At 45.6% G+C, this 18663-nt stretch overlaps 1 protein-coding gene across 1 annotated transcript in view; it reads left to right on the forward strand.

Annotated features, from left to right (window-relative positions):
- The window catches only part of PTDSS1 (phosphatidylserine synthase 1), a 62196-nt gene that overhangs the window by 9236 nt on the left and 34297 nt on the right, over positions 1 to 18663 (forward strand). The window contains exons 2-4 of the mRNA XM_032421692.1: positions 491 to 582; positions 13796 to 13840; positions 16973 to 17097. Coding sequence (XP_032277583.1) covers positions 491 to 582; positions 13796 to 13840; positions 16973 to 17097 — 262 coding nt within the window. The remainder of the gene's footprint in view (positions 1 to 490; positions 583 to 13795; positions 13841 to 16972; positions 17098 to 18663) is intronic.

Consider the following 18663-nt stretch of genomic DNA (forward strand, 5'->3'; position numbering starts at 1 on the left):
GGCCAACTGCCCGTTTTTAAGAATTGATAATCTCATTGCATTGTGCTCTTCTTCATTATAATCTTATGCTTTCTTTCTGACTTCAAAAGATTTCTTTGCCACAGTGTACATCATAAAGGTCATCTTTAGTGATTATTGAAATCAAAAGGCATTTCTCCAAAATAAACCTTACCTTTTGACATCCTGGGTTTTTTTTTTTTTTTTTTTTTTTTTTAAATTTATAAAGAAGAGTGATTCTCAGATGTTTTGTCTCAGTGGAATGTGTGTCGGTATGTAGGGTTGCCAACTGCATTTCTTGTAAGACTGGACTTTAGTATAAGGTTGTGTTATTTTAGGAAAGGATAGTGAGGAGTAAGTAGCGTGTGTAAAGACTTTGCTTGCAAAATGAAGTTAACAGTCCCCAGTATTTAGAACATGGAACTCCTATGCCTTCTGGATTGACTGTTTAGGTCTGAAAATGAATACTCCGTGTTTTCTTTTCTGTTTTCAGGGATGACTCTGTCCCAGAGGACAACATCTGGAGGGGCATCCTCTCTGTCATTTTCTTCTTCCTTATCATCAGTGTGTTAGCTTTTCCCAATGGTAAGTGATGTCATGCTTTACCACATTTCTCCTGTGCATTGTACCCTTTTGGTGTTTTTTGGGAGGTATGCCCTCTAGAAGGTGAAACCAGAAAATGGGAATAAAAACCTAATCTGGTGGTTAGGGCACAGGCTATGGAGGCAAACTGCCCATTCCGCCACTGCCTAGCTTGGTGGCCCTGGGGAAGTCCCCCAGCTTCTTCCCAGGTGCTTGAGTCTCTCTCTTCTGTAAATGGAGATTGTCAGGTAGGTACTGTTGAAAGGTTCACTAAATTAATACATGTTAAATTCTCTGAATAGTGACTGACAAATTGTAAGCTCTCAGTAAGTGTCAGCTGTTGTTCTGGTTGCTATTTTTGCTATATCAGCTGAGTCATAAAATACTCAATTATTATTTAGTCCTTTTTGCTAAGGACAGGGTCAATGCTGTATGAATATTACTTAAATAATGTGTTGTCCCAGGTGATCTTTAATCACAGTAAATGTTGCTGATCATGCATTTGGGATATGAATTTTCATCATCAGGTGAAAAAAAGACAATCATTACTGTGAATTTTATCCCCCATCATGATTATAGAGTGAGGAAAAGTCTTTGTTTTTTGTTTTTTGTTTTCTTTTTAAAGGGGATACCTGGGTGGCTCAGTCAGTTAAGCGTCTGCCTTCAGCTCAGGTCATGATCCCAGGGTCCTGGGATCAAGCCCCGCATCAGGCTCCCTGCTCAGTGGGGAGTCTGCTTCTCCCTCTCCCTCTGCCACTCCCCCTGCTTGTGTTCACTCTCTCTTGCTCTCTCTGTCAAATAAAATAAAATCTTTAAAAATAAAATAAAAGCTGCCATACTTAAGATTCATCCCTTTCCTCTGAATTGTCCCTTGCTTTGTTTTTTCTTATTCCTTTTCAGTAACTTCTCCCTAGAATATTCTCTACTTATTCCCTGTAACCATTTCTAAACACTTCCTTTTTATATCCTGTGTTTTTTACTCTTAAGATATTTTGAAATTTTTTAGTCTTACCTATGCATTATGCTCCAAGGGCTGTAATCGGGTTTAGACATCATACTTGAGGGTGTGTTTCTTCTCTATCCTCCCATCTATTCAGTAGAATGTAATGTGTAATATAAGAAGCCCGTTGTGAATGCTACTCTTTGCTACTTGGAAATCTACCATGATAACAAAGTTCTAATACGAATTCCAAATTATGTGTGTTGGGGGAGGCAAGTAGCAGCAGGGATGGGGGTATTCCCCCACCAGTAAGCAATTTTTGGACACCAGCTGGCGGCCCTACAGTTCAACTCAATTCTGAGACTGTCTACCCAGAGTTAGCATCAGATCCCACAGGTTAAGGGCTCACAGGATGGCCCCCCACTGCAGATGCCAATTGCATGTTCAGGTTTTCACCTGTGCTTCTGACCAAATGGTTATAAATCAGGGGTTCCCATGACCCCTCCTTGGGTTCGATTAATTTACTATAGTGGCTCACAGGATGCAGGAAATGCGTTTACTCACTAGATGACAGTGCCAGTTTATTACAAAGGGTACTCATCAACAGTCAGATGAAGAGATGCATAGGATAAGGTATGTGGGAAGGGACTAGGAGCTTCCATGCACTCTCCAGCGTGTCACTCTTCTGGCGTCAGAAAAGTGTTCACCAACCCAGAAGCTCCCCAAACCCCATCCTTTTGGTTTTTTTGGAGGCCTCATTTACATAGGCATAATTGATTGCATCATTGGCTATTGGGAAATGAACTCAACCTCCAGCCTCTCACCCTTCCCTGGAGGTCTTGGGGGTGGGACTGAAAGTTTCAACTCTCTAATCACATGTTTGTCCCCACTGGCAACCAGCCCCATCCTTAGGTACTTTCCTCAGGTCTCATTAACATAGCAAAAAATATTCATTATTCTCATCACTTGAAATTGCAAGGGCTTTAGGAGCTCTGCGCCAGAAAAGGGCACAAAGACCAAATCTATAGTTCTTATTGTAAATCACAGTATCAGTGATTTACAGGCCTTCAGTCTTTCCAAGATGATGGCAATGGCATTTTGTTCTGTATTTTTGCTTAATCTTATGTAGCACTACGTGATTTTTGCTGGGAGTGTAGGAATCCAACCAGTAAAACCATGACTGAATCCTTCAGAGAATGAATTGTTTTAGATAACCAAGTTATTTGACAGCTGAGTTTAACTCTCCAACCACTCAAGCTTCTAGATTAAATATTTCGTGGAAACCTTTCAAGATGTGAAGACCTGCTGTCTCAGTCAGTGCAGGCTGCTGTAACAGAATGCCACAGACCGGATGGCTTAAATAACACAAGATCATCTTGCGGCAGAATTCCTCTCCAGCTGTGCACCTATGAAACCAAACATGTGCTTACGAAGTCTGGTAGTGGGACAGGCACAGGACAGACACTCCCATTCCAAAAGGGAGAAATAGGAAAGAAGGGAGGGTGACAAGTCCCAAGCAAGTTCAAAACCAGGAAGGCAAACTGGATGAGACTTTAAGGGTCAAGAATAACCAATCCTGGGAGTGCCTGACTGGCTCAGTCGGTAGAGCATGTGACTTGATCTCGGTGTCGTGAGTTCCAGCTCTATGTGGTGGGTAGAGTTTACTTAAAAAAAAAAAGAATAATCAGTCCTCTTTGGCTCAGTGCTCTGCCTTCCAGACCTACTGGGGTAATAATAGTCTGTTTCCATAGCTCTGCCCACCTGGAGTTTGGCCTGCCCCCATGGCTCTGCTGGGTGTTGATCTTGCCTTTTGAAACTCAGGTGGAGATACTCTCCCCACTCTCCACCCGCCCAGTGGCCCATGCACTCTAAGGCTTGTGGTGGAAATGACAGCTCAGATAATCTCCCAATTGCCTTTGAGATCCTTCTTCCTGTGTCTTAAAGAATACCAAATGTTCATAGCCAAGTAGCTCTATGGTCCAGTCCTGTAAGGTCCAAGAGAAGTCTTCACTGTAGGAGTTAGGATTATCACATAATGAATCTTGGCAGGCGACACAAACATTCGGTCTATAACACCTGCAAACTTATGCAGATATGACAAACATAGTTTGGCCTTTCCATGATGATTGAGAGCTCTAGTAATGCACAATTATTGAAGGAGGATGATTAGATGTCCATGGTATGGCTAGGTCATGGAATGAGAGGGTATTGACCCTACTATAGAATTTTCTAGGAAAAGTCCCTGATGTCAAACCACTTCTTTGGCTATTTGCCAACTTTCTTTTCCCTCACTCTTCCAATACACAGAACCTCAGAGTTCAGAATTTTTGGTTAAGAGGAGAGCTTGGACGTTACACAGCCCATCCTTTCTTTCAAGGGCCCCACGTTGTAGGACAGCTAAGTGGCCACTTGCAGCATAAAGCATGCAATGCACAGGAACCACCCGAGTCTGTAGGTCGTCCACTTGAGCTCTGGAACCTGGCCTTTTCCTCCAAAGGTGGCATAAAAGTACAGGCCAAAGCGAGGAGACGCTGAGCCTGGAAGGAGGGTGAGCAGGTGACAGGTGAAGGGGTGGTCACGGGCACTCCTCCCTTTACCGTTCCGACCTGTGAGAGTCTGCTGCTTACTCCTGTGTCATCAGGCAGTGACATGACCATTATTGCTCTGTGCCCTTTATTCTTACTTCTTATCTAGTCTGTCCCTGTCCTACTACCCCCTTTTTTTTTTAAACATCAGTCAAGGCATGCTGGGTGCTTAGGGAACTGGTCAGTCCAGGGGTGTCAGGTCTGCTCTGCAAACCTTCAGCTTTTCTTGGCTGCGTGTTAACTGTCGCTGAGTTCTCAGAGGTAACTTCTTGGCTCTGAAGATTTCTTTTCTGCCTTTGTTTTTTTCTTTTTAAACTTGCTTTTTCTTTTTCCAGTGCCATTTTGGAAGTCTGAGATGTCTCAAAAATTAGTCACTCAATAGCCATGATTTTATGATTTTATAGCCATCCCTTCCGTGAGGCTTTAGCAGGAGCTGGGCTCGGGGCTTCATTAGCAGATGGTTTCCTGTAGGCACCCAGGGCCCTGAAGGCTGGGGGATGAGGTCTGTCGGACGTAACATTTTACGTGCTTTCTGCTGCTTTTTCTTCTGTTCCCTAATGAAGTCTTCTAATCTTCAAAGTCCACTTAACCCACTCAGTCTCTCATTGTGGGACTGCGCTATTGCTTTCCTTCTGGGAAGATAAGAGCTAAGTTTGTTTTATGCTTTTTTTTGTCCTGGCTTGTGGACTTCGTGATACATACAAAGTGGGGAGGACCCATAGGCCTATGGGGTTCATTCAGCCTGCTCAGTTTACAGCTGTGAAAGCTGAGATGCTCCGCCCTCATTCATCCCTGAAAGGTCACCCAGCCGCTCCATGTCAGCCTGGTGGGAGGACCTCAGCTCCGGCATCTTCCTTTAGTCTGACTTGTTCTGGATATTTTTCTTATTAGGTCCATCGTGATGTGTTTTTATCTCTGTCTTTGTGTATGTTTTCGTCTCCTTTTTCTTCTGTTCCTCTCTATCTGTCTGGCTTTTCTTTTTCCCCAGGAATATAATCTTAGGGTCTTAGTTGGTCTGTACCTCGTGGGTGGTTGTGTCCATCCTTCATTGCCCAGATGTCATCTGTGACCAGAGAGAGTAGCATATCACCCGGAGCCTACCTTCTCTCTCTCAATCTCTCTCGCTCTCTCTTTTTTTTTTTTTTTTAAGATTTTATTTATTTATTTGTCAGAGAGAGTGAGATAGAGAGAGCACAAGCAGGGGGAGCGGCAGGCAGAGGGAGGAACAAACTCCCTGCTGAGCAGAGAGCCCGATGCAGGGGCTCAATCCCAGCACCCCATGATCAAGACCAGACGCTTAACCGACCGAGCCACCCAGGCATCCCTCCTTCTCTCTCTTTCATCCTGTCTCTTCCCACCACATCCTTCCCCTGCTATCTCTGTGTGTGCCTGCACCCACACCACTCCCCTGCAGGCAGAACACGTAGGACTTAGGGCAGCACCTAGTTAGAGGGATTCTCTTAAAGCCGTGTGTGCATAGCAAACACATTGTGTCCTCCTTGTTTTCTAAAGATCCCTTTGTCCACACTTTACATATGATTAATAAAACTAAGTTTTCCACAGTAAAGAATGTTATTATTGAATATTTTAAAATTAGGGGTGGCTTCAGAAGGTGCCAGCGTGGATGATGGGGGAGCTGGCCAGGCCCCTGGGGAAGGGTACTCCCGAGCTATGTGGCTGTCCACTTCCAGAGCCAGCACTCAGACTTCAGGCCTTCGCAGGGGCCCCGATGCTGGGCGGCTGCTTCTCTGAGCAGAGTATACATGCCTCTTCTTGTTCCAGTCTTGTCACCTCATTTTCTGTTCACCCCCACCCTTGGCACATAGTCTCGAATTAAGTAATGAAAATGGATGGGAGAAACAGAGCCCAACATTAGCCTTCTCCTTGAAAGGCAGTTTTGGGGGAGTGCCTGCAGTGGATGGCATTCCCAGAATGGCTCTGTTTTGGCAACTTCGAACGCGTTTATCCTTGACCTCGCAAAGGCTGCCCAGTGTGTTTGAGTGTACGCCTAAATTCGATTGTGTGAGCTCATCTGTGCTAGGTGGTAGAATCAGTCAACTCCTTCAGGAAGCAGGGGCCCCGTGATGCTTTTTATAGAGTCTAAATAACCAAGGAAGCCCTTAACTTTCTCCATAGGGTTTTATAACAGTCAGGATGCTTTTGGCCACAAGTAAGAGGAAACCCATTTCAAAATGGCTTGAAGAATAAAGGGAATGTTTACTTTCCCGAATGTCAGGAAGTTCTGAGATAGAGGGTTCCAGGGTTGGCTAATTTAGCTGCTCGGTGACATGTGAAGACTCAGGCTCTTCGCCTTTTTCTGCTGCTCCATCCTCAGCCTGTGGGTGCTGTGCGCTGCTACCCTAATGGTCCCGTGAGAGCCGATGCAGTGCTGGACAGACGGTCTCGGGCAGTGTCCAAAGGAGGAGGAGGGCACTTCTTCGATCTTTTTAAGGGTGAAGAAACCCTTGCTAGAAACCCTCCAGCACGCTTGTCCTCACTTCTCTTTGACCAGAATTGGGTCCTGTGCCTCTTCTCCATCCAGACCTGAGGACAGGAATTTATAGTGCCCAAACAAGTGGGCACATGATAGATCTTCACTGACCAGAAGAATAAAAGAGAAAAAGGAGGGGCGCCTGGGTGGCTCAGTTGTTAAGCATCTGCCTTCGGCTCAGGTCATGGTCCCAAGGTCCTGGGATTGAGCCCGGCATCGGGCTCCCTGCTACGTGGGAAGCCTGCTTCTCCCTCTCCCACTACCCCTGCTTGTGTTCCCTCTCTCGCTATCTCTCTCTCTGTCAAATAAGTAAATAAATCTTTAAAAAAAAAGAGAGAGAGAAAGGATTGCTTGCATTGGCTTAGATTTTACCACTGAGTTATCTGGGAGAGCAGTGGACACCCAAACAGAATTTCATCCCCAGGGTGGGTGACTGGGGTAGGTTCTAGAATTCCTTCCTTCAGGCCTGTGAGCAGATGTGGAGGGAGAGACCCTGGGGTGAGGCCAGAGAAGCAGGACCTGATATCTACACCATGCTGCTTCTTTCCTGCCCTCTTTTCTTTTTCTACCAGTTCCCTTAAATTTTTTTTTTTTTTTAAAGATTTTATTTATTTGACAGAGAGCACAACCAGGGGGAGTGGAGTGGCAGGCAGAGGGAGAGGGAGAAGCAGGCTCCTTGCCGAGCTGGGAGCCCGACACAGGGCTCAATCCTGGGACTGTGGGATCATGACCTGAGCCGAAGGCAGATGCTTAACCGACTGAGCCACCCCAGGCGCCCCTCCCTTAATTTTTTTTTTTTTAAATGCTTCCTCCATCTCATTATAGCAACTGGCACTCCAGCAGAAGTGTGATTTTAACTATACCGGTGTATCATTCGGGTGTAATTATAACTGTATCACTCTATCACTGCAGTGAAATTTAAAAACCTGTTTGGTTCTGAGATTTCTTTCAACAGGTGACCTTCAGGTGTGCTTTTCCAGCTTCTGGGGGCTTCCTTGAACCATTCCTTCCCCTTGTACCCCGCTCTCACCAAACCGCCCAAGCCTTTTCTGTACCCCCAGTGCCTGGCCCACAGGGCCTCTCAATAAGTATTTGTGGGATCAAGTCATGAGTCTGCCCAGAAGAAGTTCACAGAATCAGCCCTCTCTTTCCTAATCCTTGTCTGCAAGAGGAACGCCATTCAGCACCTCTTTAAGGTATTTTGAGGAGAGTGAAATACTAGTATTTCTTGATTTTCCTGAATTCATCCTTCAGTTTGTCCTTTTGGCCTCATTTGACTTCTCTGAGCTAAGATAGTGTTAATCACATCTCCTTGAGGTTTGAAGGTGATCCAGAAGATTCACTGCCCCCTAAATTTGAAACAAAATTCTTGTCCTCCTCTCATCCTGTTTCCCGCTCCACTACTTTTTCTTTAAAAAAAAAAAATTCTTTCTTAGGTTTGAAATTTGCTTAAAGATCATTTTACTCACCTTTTCTAGGTTTTTCCTAGAGGAATTTAAAATCGCAAATAATAATAATCTTTGTCAATATACCTCATTAAAGCTGAAAAACAGTGATAATCAAGAGAAGAAGCAGACGAAGAGGGCACAGGCCCATAGCTCTTGGAGACGCAACTACTTCCCTAAGGTTCGGTCCCTTGAACTTAGTTATTCATGGGAATCCTAACAGGCTGCTGGCGAGTGGAGCTGTGATCTTATTTTCTTTTTTAATTTTTTTTTATTCTTATTTTTTGTGTGCTATCTTATGTTCTCATTTCTGAGATAGTTTTTTTTTTTTAAGATTTTTTTAATTTATGTATTTGACAAAGAGAGAGAGAGACAGTGAGAGAGGGAACACAAGTAGAGGGAGTGGGAGAGGGAGAAGCAGGCTTCCCGCTGAGCAGGGAGCCCAATGCCAGGCTCAATCCCAGGACCCTGGGACCATGACCTGAGCGGAAGTCAATTCCTTAATGACTGAGCCACCCAGGTGCCCCTCTGAGGTAGTTTTTGAAGTGCTAGCTCTTCTTATGGCAAAGCCATTTGATTTCTGTTTCCTTTGAAATCAAACTCATTCTTAATATCTGATTGAAAATTACGTGTCCTAGATGGAGGGACTGATAAAGTAAACCAAGCCATGTTTGAGCATGGCCCCGGGAAGAAGTCACAACCCAGAACAAAACAGCACTGGTTCGTCACCTCCTGGAGAAGCCCTTCCCCGTACCTCCCATGTGATCTAGAAGAGTAGCTCTTGCAGGCACGTTTTATCAAGTCAGAAATGTGGAAAGAGCCAAGATGCCCTTCAACAGATGAATGGATAAAGAAGATGTGGTCCATATATACAATGGAATATTACTCAGCCATCAGAAAGGATGAATACCCAACTTTTACATCAACAGGGATGGGACTGGAGGAGATTATGCTAAGTGAAATAAGTCAAGCAGAGAAAGCCAATTATCATATGATTTCACTCATTTGTGGAACATAAGGAATAGCATGGAGGACATTAGGAGAAGGAAGGGAAAAATGAGGGGGCGGGAATTGGAGGGAGAGACGAACCATGAGAGACTATGGACTCTGAGAAACAAACTGAGGGTTCTAGAGGGGAGGGGGGTGGGGGGATGGGTTAGCCTGGTGATGGGTATTAAGGAGGGCACGTACTGCATGGAGCACTGGGTGTTATACGCAAACAGTGAAGCGTGGATCACTACATCAAAAACTAATGATGTAATGTATGGTGACTAACATAACATAATAAAATAGAATTAAATTAAAAAGGAAAAGAAATAAAGCCTAGAGAAGACGCAGACCCTGAGATGGAGTGCCCCCTACCTTCCAGACCATAACACGGAGCAGAGGAGGAGAAGGTGCCCTGCCCGGACTTGCCCACTGACGAAGTAGTCCGCTGACAAGTGGGATCTGTGGGGAAAGCATGGAGATAGCGTGAATGTTCGGGGAAGACCGTGGGCAGCGCTAACATGCCCTGGCAGAGGAGAGCTGCAGGAAGCACGGCCCCAAAGCTGACCTGACTGGAGCAGGCAAGGGTGGGTGATGTGGTGAGCATCAGCGTCAGGGTTCGTAATAAGAGAAAAACACACCAGCCTCATCCTCCATGTTTTTTTAAAACGCAAAATAATACAAATAGTATTTTCAGCAGTATTCCCGGCTTTGATGGTAAAGTAGGTAATCTTAGTGAGTAATGCTGCTAGAGTGTACTCCTTGAGATACCTCACCAAAACATTTAGAGTGCCTTTTCGGAAAGGAGTGGGCAGATGTGATGACTGAAATAAAGCCTGGAATGGGTTTTGCAAGTAGCTGCTGAAAGTCTCACCTTACATTCCAGGGCCTTAACTACACCTGTTGTAGCAAAAGACACCAACGCTTCCCACCTACGTGGTTCAGGGTAGAGCAGCTTGTTCTCTGAAACTCACCACATCAGATTTCTGAAGCCTTTCTCGGATCCATCCAGTACATTTCGATTTGCAAAGCTAAAGGACATTTTAATTTTTTTTTAAATTTCATTTATTTGAGAGGGAGAGAGAGTACAAGCAGGGGGAGGGACTGAGGGAGAGGGAGAAGCAGGCTCCCTGCTGAGCAGGGAGACTGATGCGGGACTCGATCCCAGGCCCCTGAGATCATGACCTGAGCTGAAGGCAGATGCTTAATGACTGAGCCCCCCAGGCGCCCCTAAAGGACATTTTAAAAAACTGTATTTGTGGGGCGCCTGGGTGGCTCAGTTGGTTAAGCGACTGCCTTCGGCTCAGGTCATGATCCTGGAGTCCCGGGATCGAGTCCCGCATCGGGCTACCTGCTCAGCAGGGAGTCTGCTTCTCCCTCTCCCACTCCCCCCTCTTGTGCTCTCTCTCTCTCTCACTCTCTCTCTCAAATAAATAAATAAAATCTTTAAAAAAAAAAACTGTTGAACACTACATCAAAAACTAATGATGTACTATATGAAGGCTAACTGAACATAATAAAAAAAATGTATTTTTTCAGAAACGTGGTGCGATATTATGAATTGTAAGTGTGAAATGTGGAGAAAAGAGGAAAAGATTCAATAGGGAGAAGTCAAGACAAGACTTAGAACAAACAGCAAACTGCACTGTAGTAAGAGGAAAATTCTCATCCAGAGTCTGGAACAACATGTGCCTGTCGCAGGCATCACAGACCAATGGAGAGAAATACCCCGAGGCTGAAGCAGCTCCGTGTCAGGTTAAGGAAGAGCCGCAAGGCCCCGTCAACCCCAAACTCCTCGACCACCCTATCCTCTTATTTACGCTGGACACGCTGCATGGAGTGAGAAGAGAGAGCTGAGTTCTGTTTTCAGAAGGCTGCTCTTCAAGTCATCGTAGGCTGAAGATGACTTTGGGGGCCCTTCTATTAGTTGATACGAGGGACCTTCATCAGTTCCCCATCCTGCCCCTTGTCCTTCCTGACCTTGCTTACCTGTTCCACATGGCAGCGTCTGTAAACACCACTCATTAGCTTACTTCTCTCCCCTCGTTCTCCTGGCCCTGAGACAGCCCTGGTTGAAACCCTCAACGTCTCCCCACCCACCGCCCCTGCTTTGTCCTCCTGAGCCAGCCCAGGCCTGACTGAGGGGATCAGAAAGCACAAAGTGCTCTCAGACCAGAGTTGGGGTCCTGTGGGCTGTGTGACCCTGGGCAAGTACCTCCGTGTCCTGAGCTGTAGAGTGGGAGTGATGATACCTTCTCACCACCCAGCTGTCATGACAATTAGGAGACAACGGTGGGGGGGTCTCCCCCCCATCTGCTACGCACTAAGTGCCCAGCAAAGTACTATTATAATTGTGATTGCTCTTGAGAATAACCCGACTTATGTGATTGGGCATGGAATTGTGTTGCAAGCCAAATAATCGTACCGTTTTATTAGAGTTTCACCTCGTGAGAGGAAGCCTAGAGAAAGCCGGGGTCCCATGTTCTGTCTAAAAGGTGAATGCGGTGATTTGGGTGAAGTGATAACTTGCATGCCAGGCAGCCACAGTAACCAGAAGCCACTCGTGGTGACCAGCAGCAGTGGAGAGGGTGTTGGGAAGAGGAAATTAGAAGATGACCATTTTAGCTGTCCGTTTTCCAGGGACTTGAAGAAAGTTAGCCATGTTGTTAGCTGGAAGGGGACCCTGGTTTCTATGCTTCACTGTGCCTTTCTGAGAAAAAAGCGGCCGGTTAGGAATAATACAGTTATTCCTTGCTGTCTTGAGCCTTTGCTACCAGAACTCAGAAATGGAACGGATTTGGAGACGCTTTATTTAAATCCCTCAATCTGAGCTCTCACTCCTTGCCATTCCAAAACTCAGACACCATATTAATTTGGATAGAGCGGAGGCCCGCACGAACCTCACTCACCTTCTGAGCTGCCTCTGTCTAAGCTCAGGAACCGACTGGATTTGGATGGCAGGGGATACTGATTTTCCTAATAAGAACCTGATCCATCAAAAGAAAGCAGTTAAAATATGTTTCAAAGTCGTCTTTTTAAGATGAGGTGGGTGATTGAGGATGAGTTCCAGAATAAAAATTACAATGTGATGTTTCCTTCAGACAGGATTCCAGGTTGCCAGCAACAGAAGCTGATTACTGATTGAAAAGACTTATAGGATGTCGGCTGGAGGACTCCAGGGGGGACTAGGAGGCTGGGTCCCAGGCTAAGCTTCTAGGAACTGGCAGGTCACCCAGAACTGGTCTAATGAGGAAACCCCAGTGAGCACTGGCTATAGTCTGTCCCACTGTCACCTCTGCAGGGAACTGCCCCGATCACCAGTGCCATCTCCCCCCTACTGTCCATGCTGGTCCAGGCAGAGGGAGAGGGAGAGGTGGAGGGGAGCTCGTCACCCTTAGGTCTGTATCGCCGACTCCTGAGATCAAGTCTGGCACAGGTGCCACTGAAGAACTAAGCCCCGTTTAGGAAGGGAGCTGGGCAGCCAGCTCCCGCATCTCCCCGGGAGATGTGGGATTCTGATGTTGGAAATCCTCCAGGAGTATGTAGGTAGGCTGTTCCACAGGGGCGGGCAGCCCCGAATAGGTCAAGTGCCCACGAGAGCACTGTTCAGTATTCGTGAACTGTAACCCTTCCGTTGATGGTGAGTCGGTTTAGTAGATCAAGGCCTGGCTGGCTTGCTTGCTTGCTTCTACTTTTTTTTTTTTTTTTTTTAAAGAGATAAACAAGAAGAGAAAGTATTGGTGGGTCACTTGTAGTCAGAGTAAGTTTCGTCCTGTGAAGCCTGTTTTCATGGTGCAGAAGCTGCGTCTGTGTGTCTGGTCGGGGTTGCCATGTCAGAGGTGTTTTGTTACCACAGTTCATGATCAAAAGCTACTGCACTAGCACATTCCAGTGCTCAAAGGATTTATTTTCAGTTTCATACCCCACTTCACGTGTTCTCAAAGCAGTGTTTCTCCTGTTTAATTCCCAGAGCGCTCGCGTTCTCTCTCTCTCTCACTTGCGCCCACACACACATACACACACACACTCACATACACTCACACTCTCTAGCTGGGCTGGAAGATTTCACTTGTTAAACTTCAGTATGTTTGAAGAACTCTTCCCGCATTCTCTCTCTCTCTCTCTCTCTCTCTCTCTCTCACTCGCTCCCACACACACACACTCACACTCTCTGTAGCTGGGCTGGGAGATTTCACTTGTTAAACCTCAGTATGTTTGAAGAACTCTTCTCGCGTTCTCTCTCTCACTTGCACGTGCACACACACACACTCACACTCTCCGTAGCTGGGCTGGGAGATTTCACTTGTTTAACTTCAGTATGTTTGAAGAACTCTTCTCGCGTTCTCTCTCTCACTCGCGTGCACGCGCACACACACACACACACACACACACTCACACTCTCCGTAGCTGGGCTGGGAGATTTCACTTGTTAAACCTCAGTATGTTTGAAGAACTCTTTCAGGCTGGCTGGCCTGGTAACCGCTCACTGTTGTAACATTGTTTCCCTGGGAAATTAGGGTCTGAGTTCTAAAGACAAAGCTTTGAAAACAAACGTCTGTTGTGGAAACTGGTACCGGTTACGGCTGTGGTGACAGTTGCTACAATGCGAATAAAATATTTTAACCTAGACTTGACCTCAAAATATTTATGTAGAAAAAAATTTTGACAGTAGAGAGCTTTTTTTTTTAAATCGCTATAGCGGTCAGCACTTTGCTTTTAGTTTTTGTTTGAAACCCGTTTGTTCTAACCTTATGTTTTCCCTCCGCAGGCCCATTTACTCGACCTCATCCGGCCTTATGGAGAATGGTTTTTGGTGAGTTACCCATTAGTAGATTTAGAAACATATTTTACTTAAAATCCATTTTCTGTATATCAGTATAGCCGTTTTACAGTAAAACTTAATAGCCTTTTACTTTTTGGAATTGGGTACAATTCCATGCCCAATTCCATACTTCACTTCCGTGAAAGAATGCTTCACGGAAATGTGCTTGTGCAAAGTAGGATCTGGCAAGGATTGGGGTCACTGGAAGCCAGGCAAAGGGAAAGGCTACTAAAATGGTCTCCAGCCAGAAGGAGCACGGTGTGTTGCAGGTCAGTGTGGCATAAAATGTAATGTTATGAAAGGACCCTAAAAATGGATATTTTGCGCAAGGTCGCCTGTTTTTCTTTCAACCTTTAGAGATCACAGGTGAATCCCTTTGAGTGGAGTGACATCCTTCCTTCAGCAGTAAACATAGTAATAAAATAATTTATAATAAAAAATTAAATAATAAAAGGAAATAATAATTAAAAATAAAATATAATAAGATAATAAAATAATTATGTTATTCCTAATATAAATTTTTATGAAAATTCTTTGACACAAAACAAACATATTGGTGATAACTTCAGATTCTCATACAGGTGAACTGTTCCAACTCCACTCGCCCCCTGCTGTTGTCTCTTAATGTACATGGGGTCTGACATAAGGGGATGTGCTTGTTTTTCTTGATGCATCTTGATGTTGCCCTTCACGGGTGCTGTGGGCACTGTCTTGTCAGCGTCCAGAAGGGCCCGAAAACTCGGCAGTCTCCTGAGTGTTGTGAATGGGAAAGATCCTGGAAAGGGCGAAGTCTTTAGACAGAGAGCCCTGATTTGAAATAAGGGTCAGTGATAAGCATCTCTATAAATATTGGATGTCTTGTTATTACTTGATTTCGAGTCCACAAATACTCAAATCCCCTGAATGGACTTAAAACACATCTTTCAAATGTCGGCTCTTGGCTTTGTCCTGCCTAAAAAAGACATCAAGTAAGTTATTTTAGGTTCAGAAAATGTAATGTTATGAAAAGAACCCTAAAAATGGATATTTTGCTTAAGGTCGCCTGTTTTTCTTTCAACCTTCAGAGATCACAGGTGAATCCCTTTGAATGGAGTGACGTCCTTCCTTTAGCAGGTGTTCACTGAGCGCCCCTGTGTGGAGGTCTGTGCCCTGAGGCTGCAGGGGAGGGCCAGACAGACAGGAGGCTCCCCCTGGGAGGGAGGACAGCTATCGCAAACAAACTACTAACCAAATCAATAATCAAAAAGTATCACATGCCGCCAAGTGTTCAGAAATTAATTAAAACCATGCGGCCTGATGGTGACCGAGTGACTGCTTTCACATGCATACGCAAGGAAGAGTGCTTCACGGAAATGTGCTTGTGCAAAGTAGGATCTGGCAAGGATTGGGGTCACTGGAAGCCAGGCAAAGGGAAAGGCTACTAAAATGGTCTCCAGCCAGAAAGAGCACGGTGTGTTGCAGGTCATTGTGGTGGAGCAGAGCAGGTCCTAGGGGAGTAGTAAGAGAGACGCCAGAGTTGGGCAGGGACAGAGCCCCACTGGGCATGTGGGCCAGTAAGGAGCGCAGACAGGGGGCGCCTGGGTGGCTCAGTTGGTTAAGGAGCGCAGACAGGAAGGACAGTGGGAAGTCCTGGGAGGATTTTTCGCAGAAGTGACGTGATTCATTTCCATTTTTAAGTAGATTGTCCTGGTTGCATCATACTTATATCTCATGGACTTAATGTTGCTGCTTGAAATTATGATTTATTTTCAGCTGGTTGGCTACATTTGAGTTTTTCCTATTTCAAATGATCCATTATAGGTAATGATAATTATAATCTTACCTGAGCTCTTTTTGGGATCATGGAGCCCTTTGATAATCTGATGAGAACTAATCCTTTCTCAGTGTGCACGCATGCGCACACACACACACATTTGTGCATTTTACATCTGGGGCTTCATGGACTTTGAAGCTCAACCATGAATTCCAGTTTAAGAAGCCCTGATCCACAGAGATGGTTTCTTTCTGTCTTAAAATAATTATTTTGAAAAGATTATAATAAAAAAGTGTAGTGTGGGGCATTTGAGATGAAAATTTATAAAAGCGGCTGGTAATAAATGTGCGGAGGTCCTTATACTAACGTGTGTGCCCTTGGGGCCCTGGGGTGCACAACCAGGTCAGCCATGCTGTGCTCAAGTCCCCTGAGCTCCCTGAGGACAGGGAGAGGCGCTTTTGGAAGGCTTGGCGCTGTAGATGTTCAGGGGATTTCAGTCCAGCCATGGACGCTGTCTCCTCTGGAGCAGCTCGTGGGAGATTAGCGCGGAGCCAAGTTCGCACGGAGTGCTGTGATTCAAGGTCATTTGTATGACAGTGTCTAAGTGTCCTACACAGATGTTTTAATTCTAGCAGGTCCGAGAGAAAGAGAAGTGATAGAGCTGCTGGTGGCTGGTTTCCAAATCTTTCCAAAAGGCTTTTGCTGTTTTAAAAGCAGACGATTAACTTTATTTTTAAACGACGTGGGGTGATTATTAGGATACTGATTCTGCTATGATGCGACAGGAACGTAATGCCCACAAGGGCTGACAAGGTGTGGATGTGTAGGCCTGGGCCACCTCTCGGCCCTTCACACCTGTCTCTGCTGATGTTGCCCCCTGACTGGGCTGTCCATACCCGGCTTGCCCACCTCCCTCCACTCTCCACACAGCAGCCGGAGCCCACTTTGTAAAGCATTACCCAGATCATCTTATTCCCCCACTTAAAACCTGTCACGTGCTCCTTGTTTGACTTATGGTAAAATCTGAGATCTTTGCCATGGCCCCCAAGCCCTTTCACCTCAGGGCTACCGTGCTCCCTTCCTCTTTCTGCTTCTGATGTCACGGGCTTACCTGGATGCCTTTTCTCTACCTGAATGTTGGCGGGTCCTTCAAGACTCAACTCGAGCATCATTTTCTCAGAGAGTATTACCAACCCTCTCAGTGTGAATTGGGACAGTGTATCAGACTCGCTCATCAAAGGAAATGCCAGACTGTAACGGGGATCTCGACACACTACACTGCAATATCCATGTCTGACTTGAGTCTCACGTGTGTTGTGCGTCTGACCCCCGGATCTCTCCTAAACGTGGGGATGTTTTGTTTCCCTCAGGACTCAGTGTGCTCTACTTCCTTTTCCTGGTATTCCTCCTCTTCCTGAACTTCGATCAGGTTAAATCCCTGATGTACTGGCTGGATCCAAATCTTCGATACGCCACAAGGGAAGCAGACATCATGGTATGTACTTGTCCGTGGTCTCGCAGAGAAATCGGTAGACTCTTGGGTATAAGAGATAGTCGACTTCACTAAAGTGAAGTTCTTTTTTTTTTTTTAAAGATTTTATTTATTTATTTGACGAGAGAGAGAGACCACAAGCAGGGGGAGTGGCAGGCAGAGGCAGAGAGAGAAGCAGGCTTCCCACCGAGCAGGGAGCCCGATGTGGGGCTCAATCCCAGGACCCTGGGATCATGACCTGAGCCGAAGGCAGTCGCCTAACCAACTGAGCCACCCAGGCGCCCTAAAGTGAAGTTCTAAATTGTTACTTCTGCATATTTCCTGTGTAGATAATGTAAAAGCCGGGTCTCTGGGAAGGTGAGGTGTGTGGTTTCCCTGAGTGATAGGGTCCAGGGAAATGATATCCCCTCTTGGAGCAAAGGGGGTTGGTGGGAAGAGGGTGACTGTTATTGTCAGACAGCCTTAGGTGTGAATTCTGCCTCTGTCACTTGTTAGCTGTAAGACCTTGGGCAATGTACTTGTTGGCTAGCCTCTTCCTTTCTTTGTAAAGTGAAATAATAGTACTTATTTGGGGAGTTTTATTGTGAACTAAACAAAGTAACCTTATCTCCGAGGCCTAGCCTGGCACCTTGCACACGGCAGGTCCTCAGTGATGGCGGTGGCCGCTGCTCTAGCAGTGTGGCCCTCAACGCTCTGCTCCCCACTCTGGCCCCAAAGCCATGATCCTTTGCCATGAAGGGGCCGATCAGGCCATTTCGTTCATTATTTTTCGTAACCCACAAAAATAATTTTATTCTTGGGTAAAGCTTCTCTGAACTTCATTTTTAGTGAAGAGACTATTTTATACTCTAATGCTATTTCTTTCCTTTTTAATTTTTTTTTTTTTTTTTTAATACCTAACATTTGGTACAGACTGAAGGAAAACCTAGTAATGCTGAGAAAAGGAGAACAGGCATCTGGGCCATAGGCAGGGCCTTGTTTAAGAAACAATACAAAGGGGCGCCTGGGTGGCTCAGTCGGTTGAGCGTCTGCCTTCAGCTCAGGTCATGATCCCAGGGTCCTGGGATCAAGCCGGGCATTGGGCTCCCTGCTCGGTGGGAAGTCTTCTCTCTCTCTCTCTCTCTCTCTCTCTCTGACCCTCCCCCTGCTTGTGTTCTCTCTCTCTCTGTCTCTCTCTCAAAATAAATAAATCTTAAAAAAAAAAAAAAAAAAGAAAAGAAACAATACAAAGGGACTTAATGAAAGGTCCAAGAAGTGATCGTTCTGCTGGAGTTGAGATTGGGCAGACCCTTCTTGAATGGTGTTTCAACATTTTATCTTTAACTTTATAAAGGACATGCTAAAGGCAGAAATAAGAGTGCCAAAAATTATTTAAAAGTCTCAGGAAGAAAAGTCTGTCCAGGGGTTTCTTACTTTAAGGAACAGAGTGGCGTCCTGACTTGGAGCTTCTACTGACGATGATACTGATAGTGATGGGTATGGTGAGGGTGGTGGCGGTTACAACTGTGGGTTGTCTGTTCTACCAGCACTTACATATATTCTATGTAAGCCTCACACGTGCATGCTAGG

The sequence above is a fragment of the Phoca vitulina genome, unplaced genomic scaffold (genome assembly GCF_004348235.1).
Source record: "Phoca vitulina isolate PV1807 unplaced genomic scaffold, GSC_HSeal_1.0 scaffold25, whole genome shotgun sequence".
NCBI lineage: Eukaryota > Metazoa > Chordata > Mammalia > Carnivora > Phocidae > Phoca > Phoca vitulina.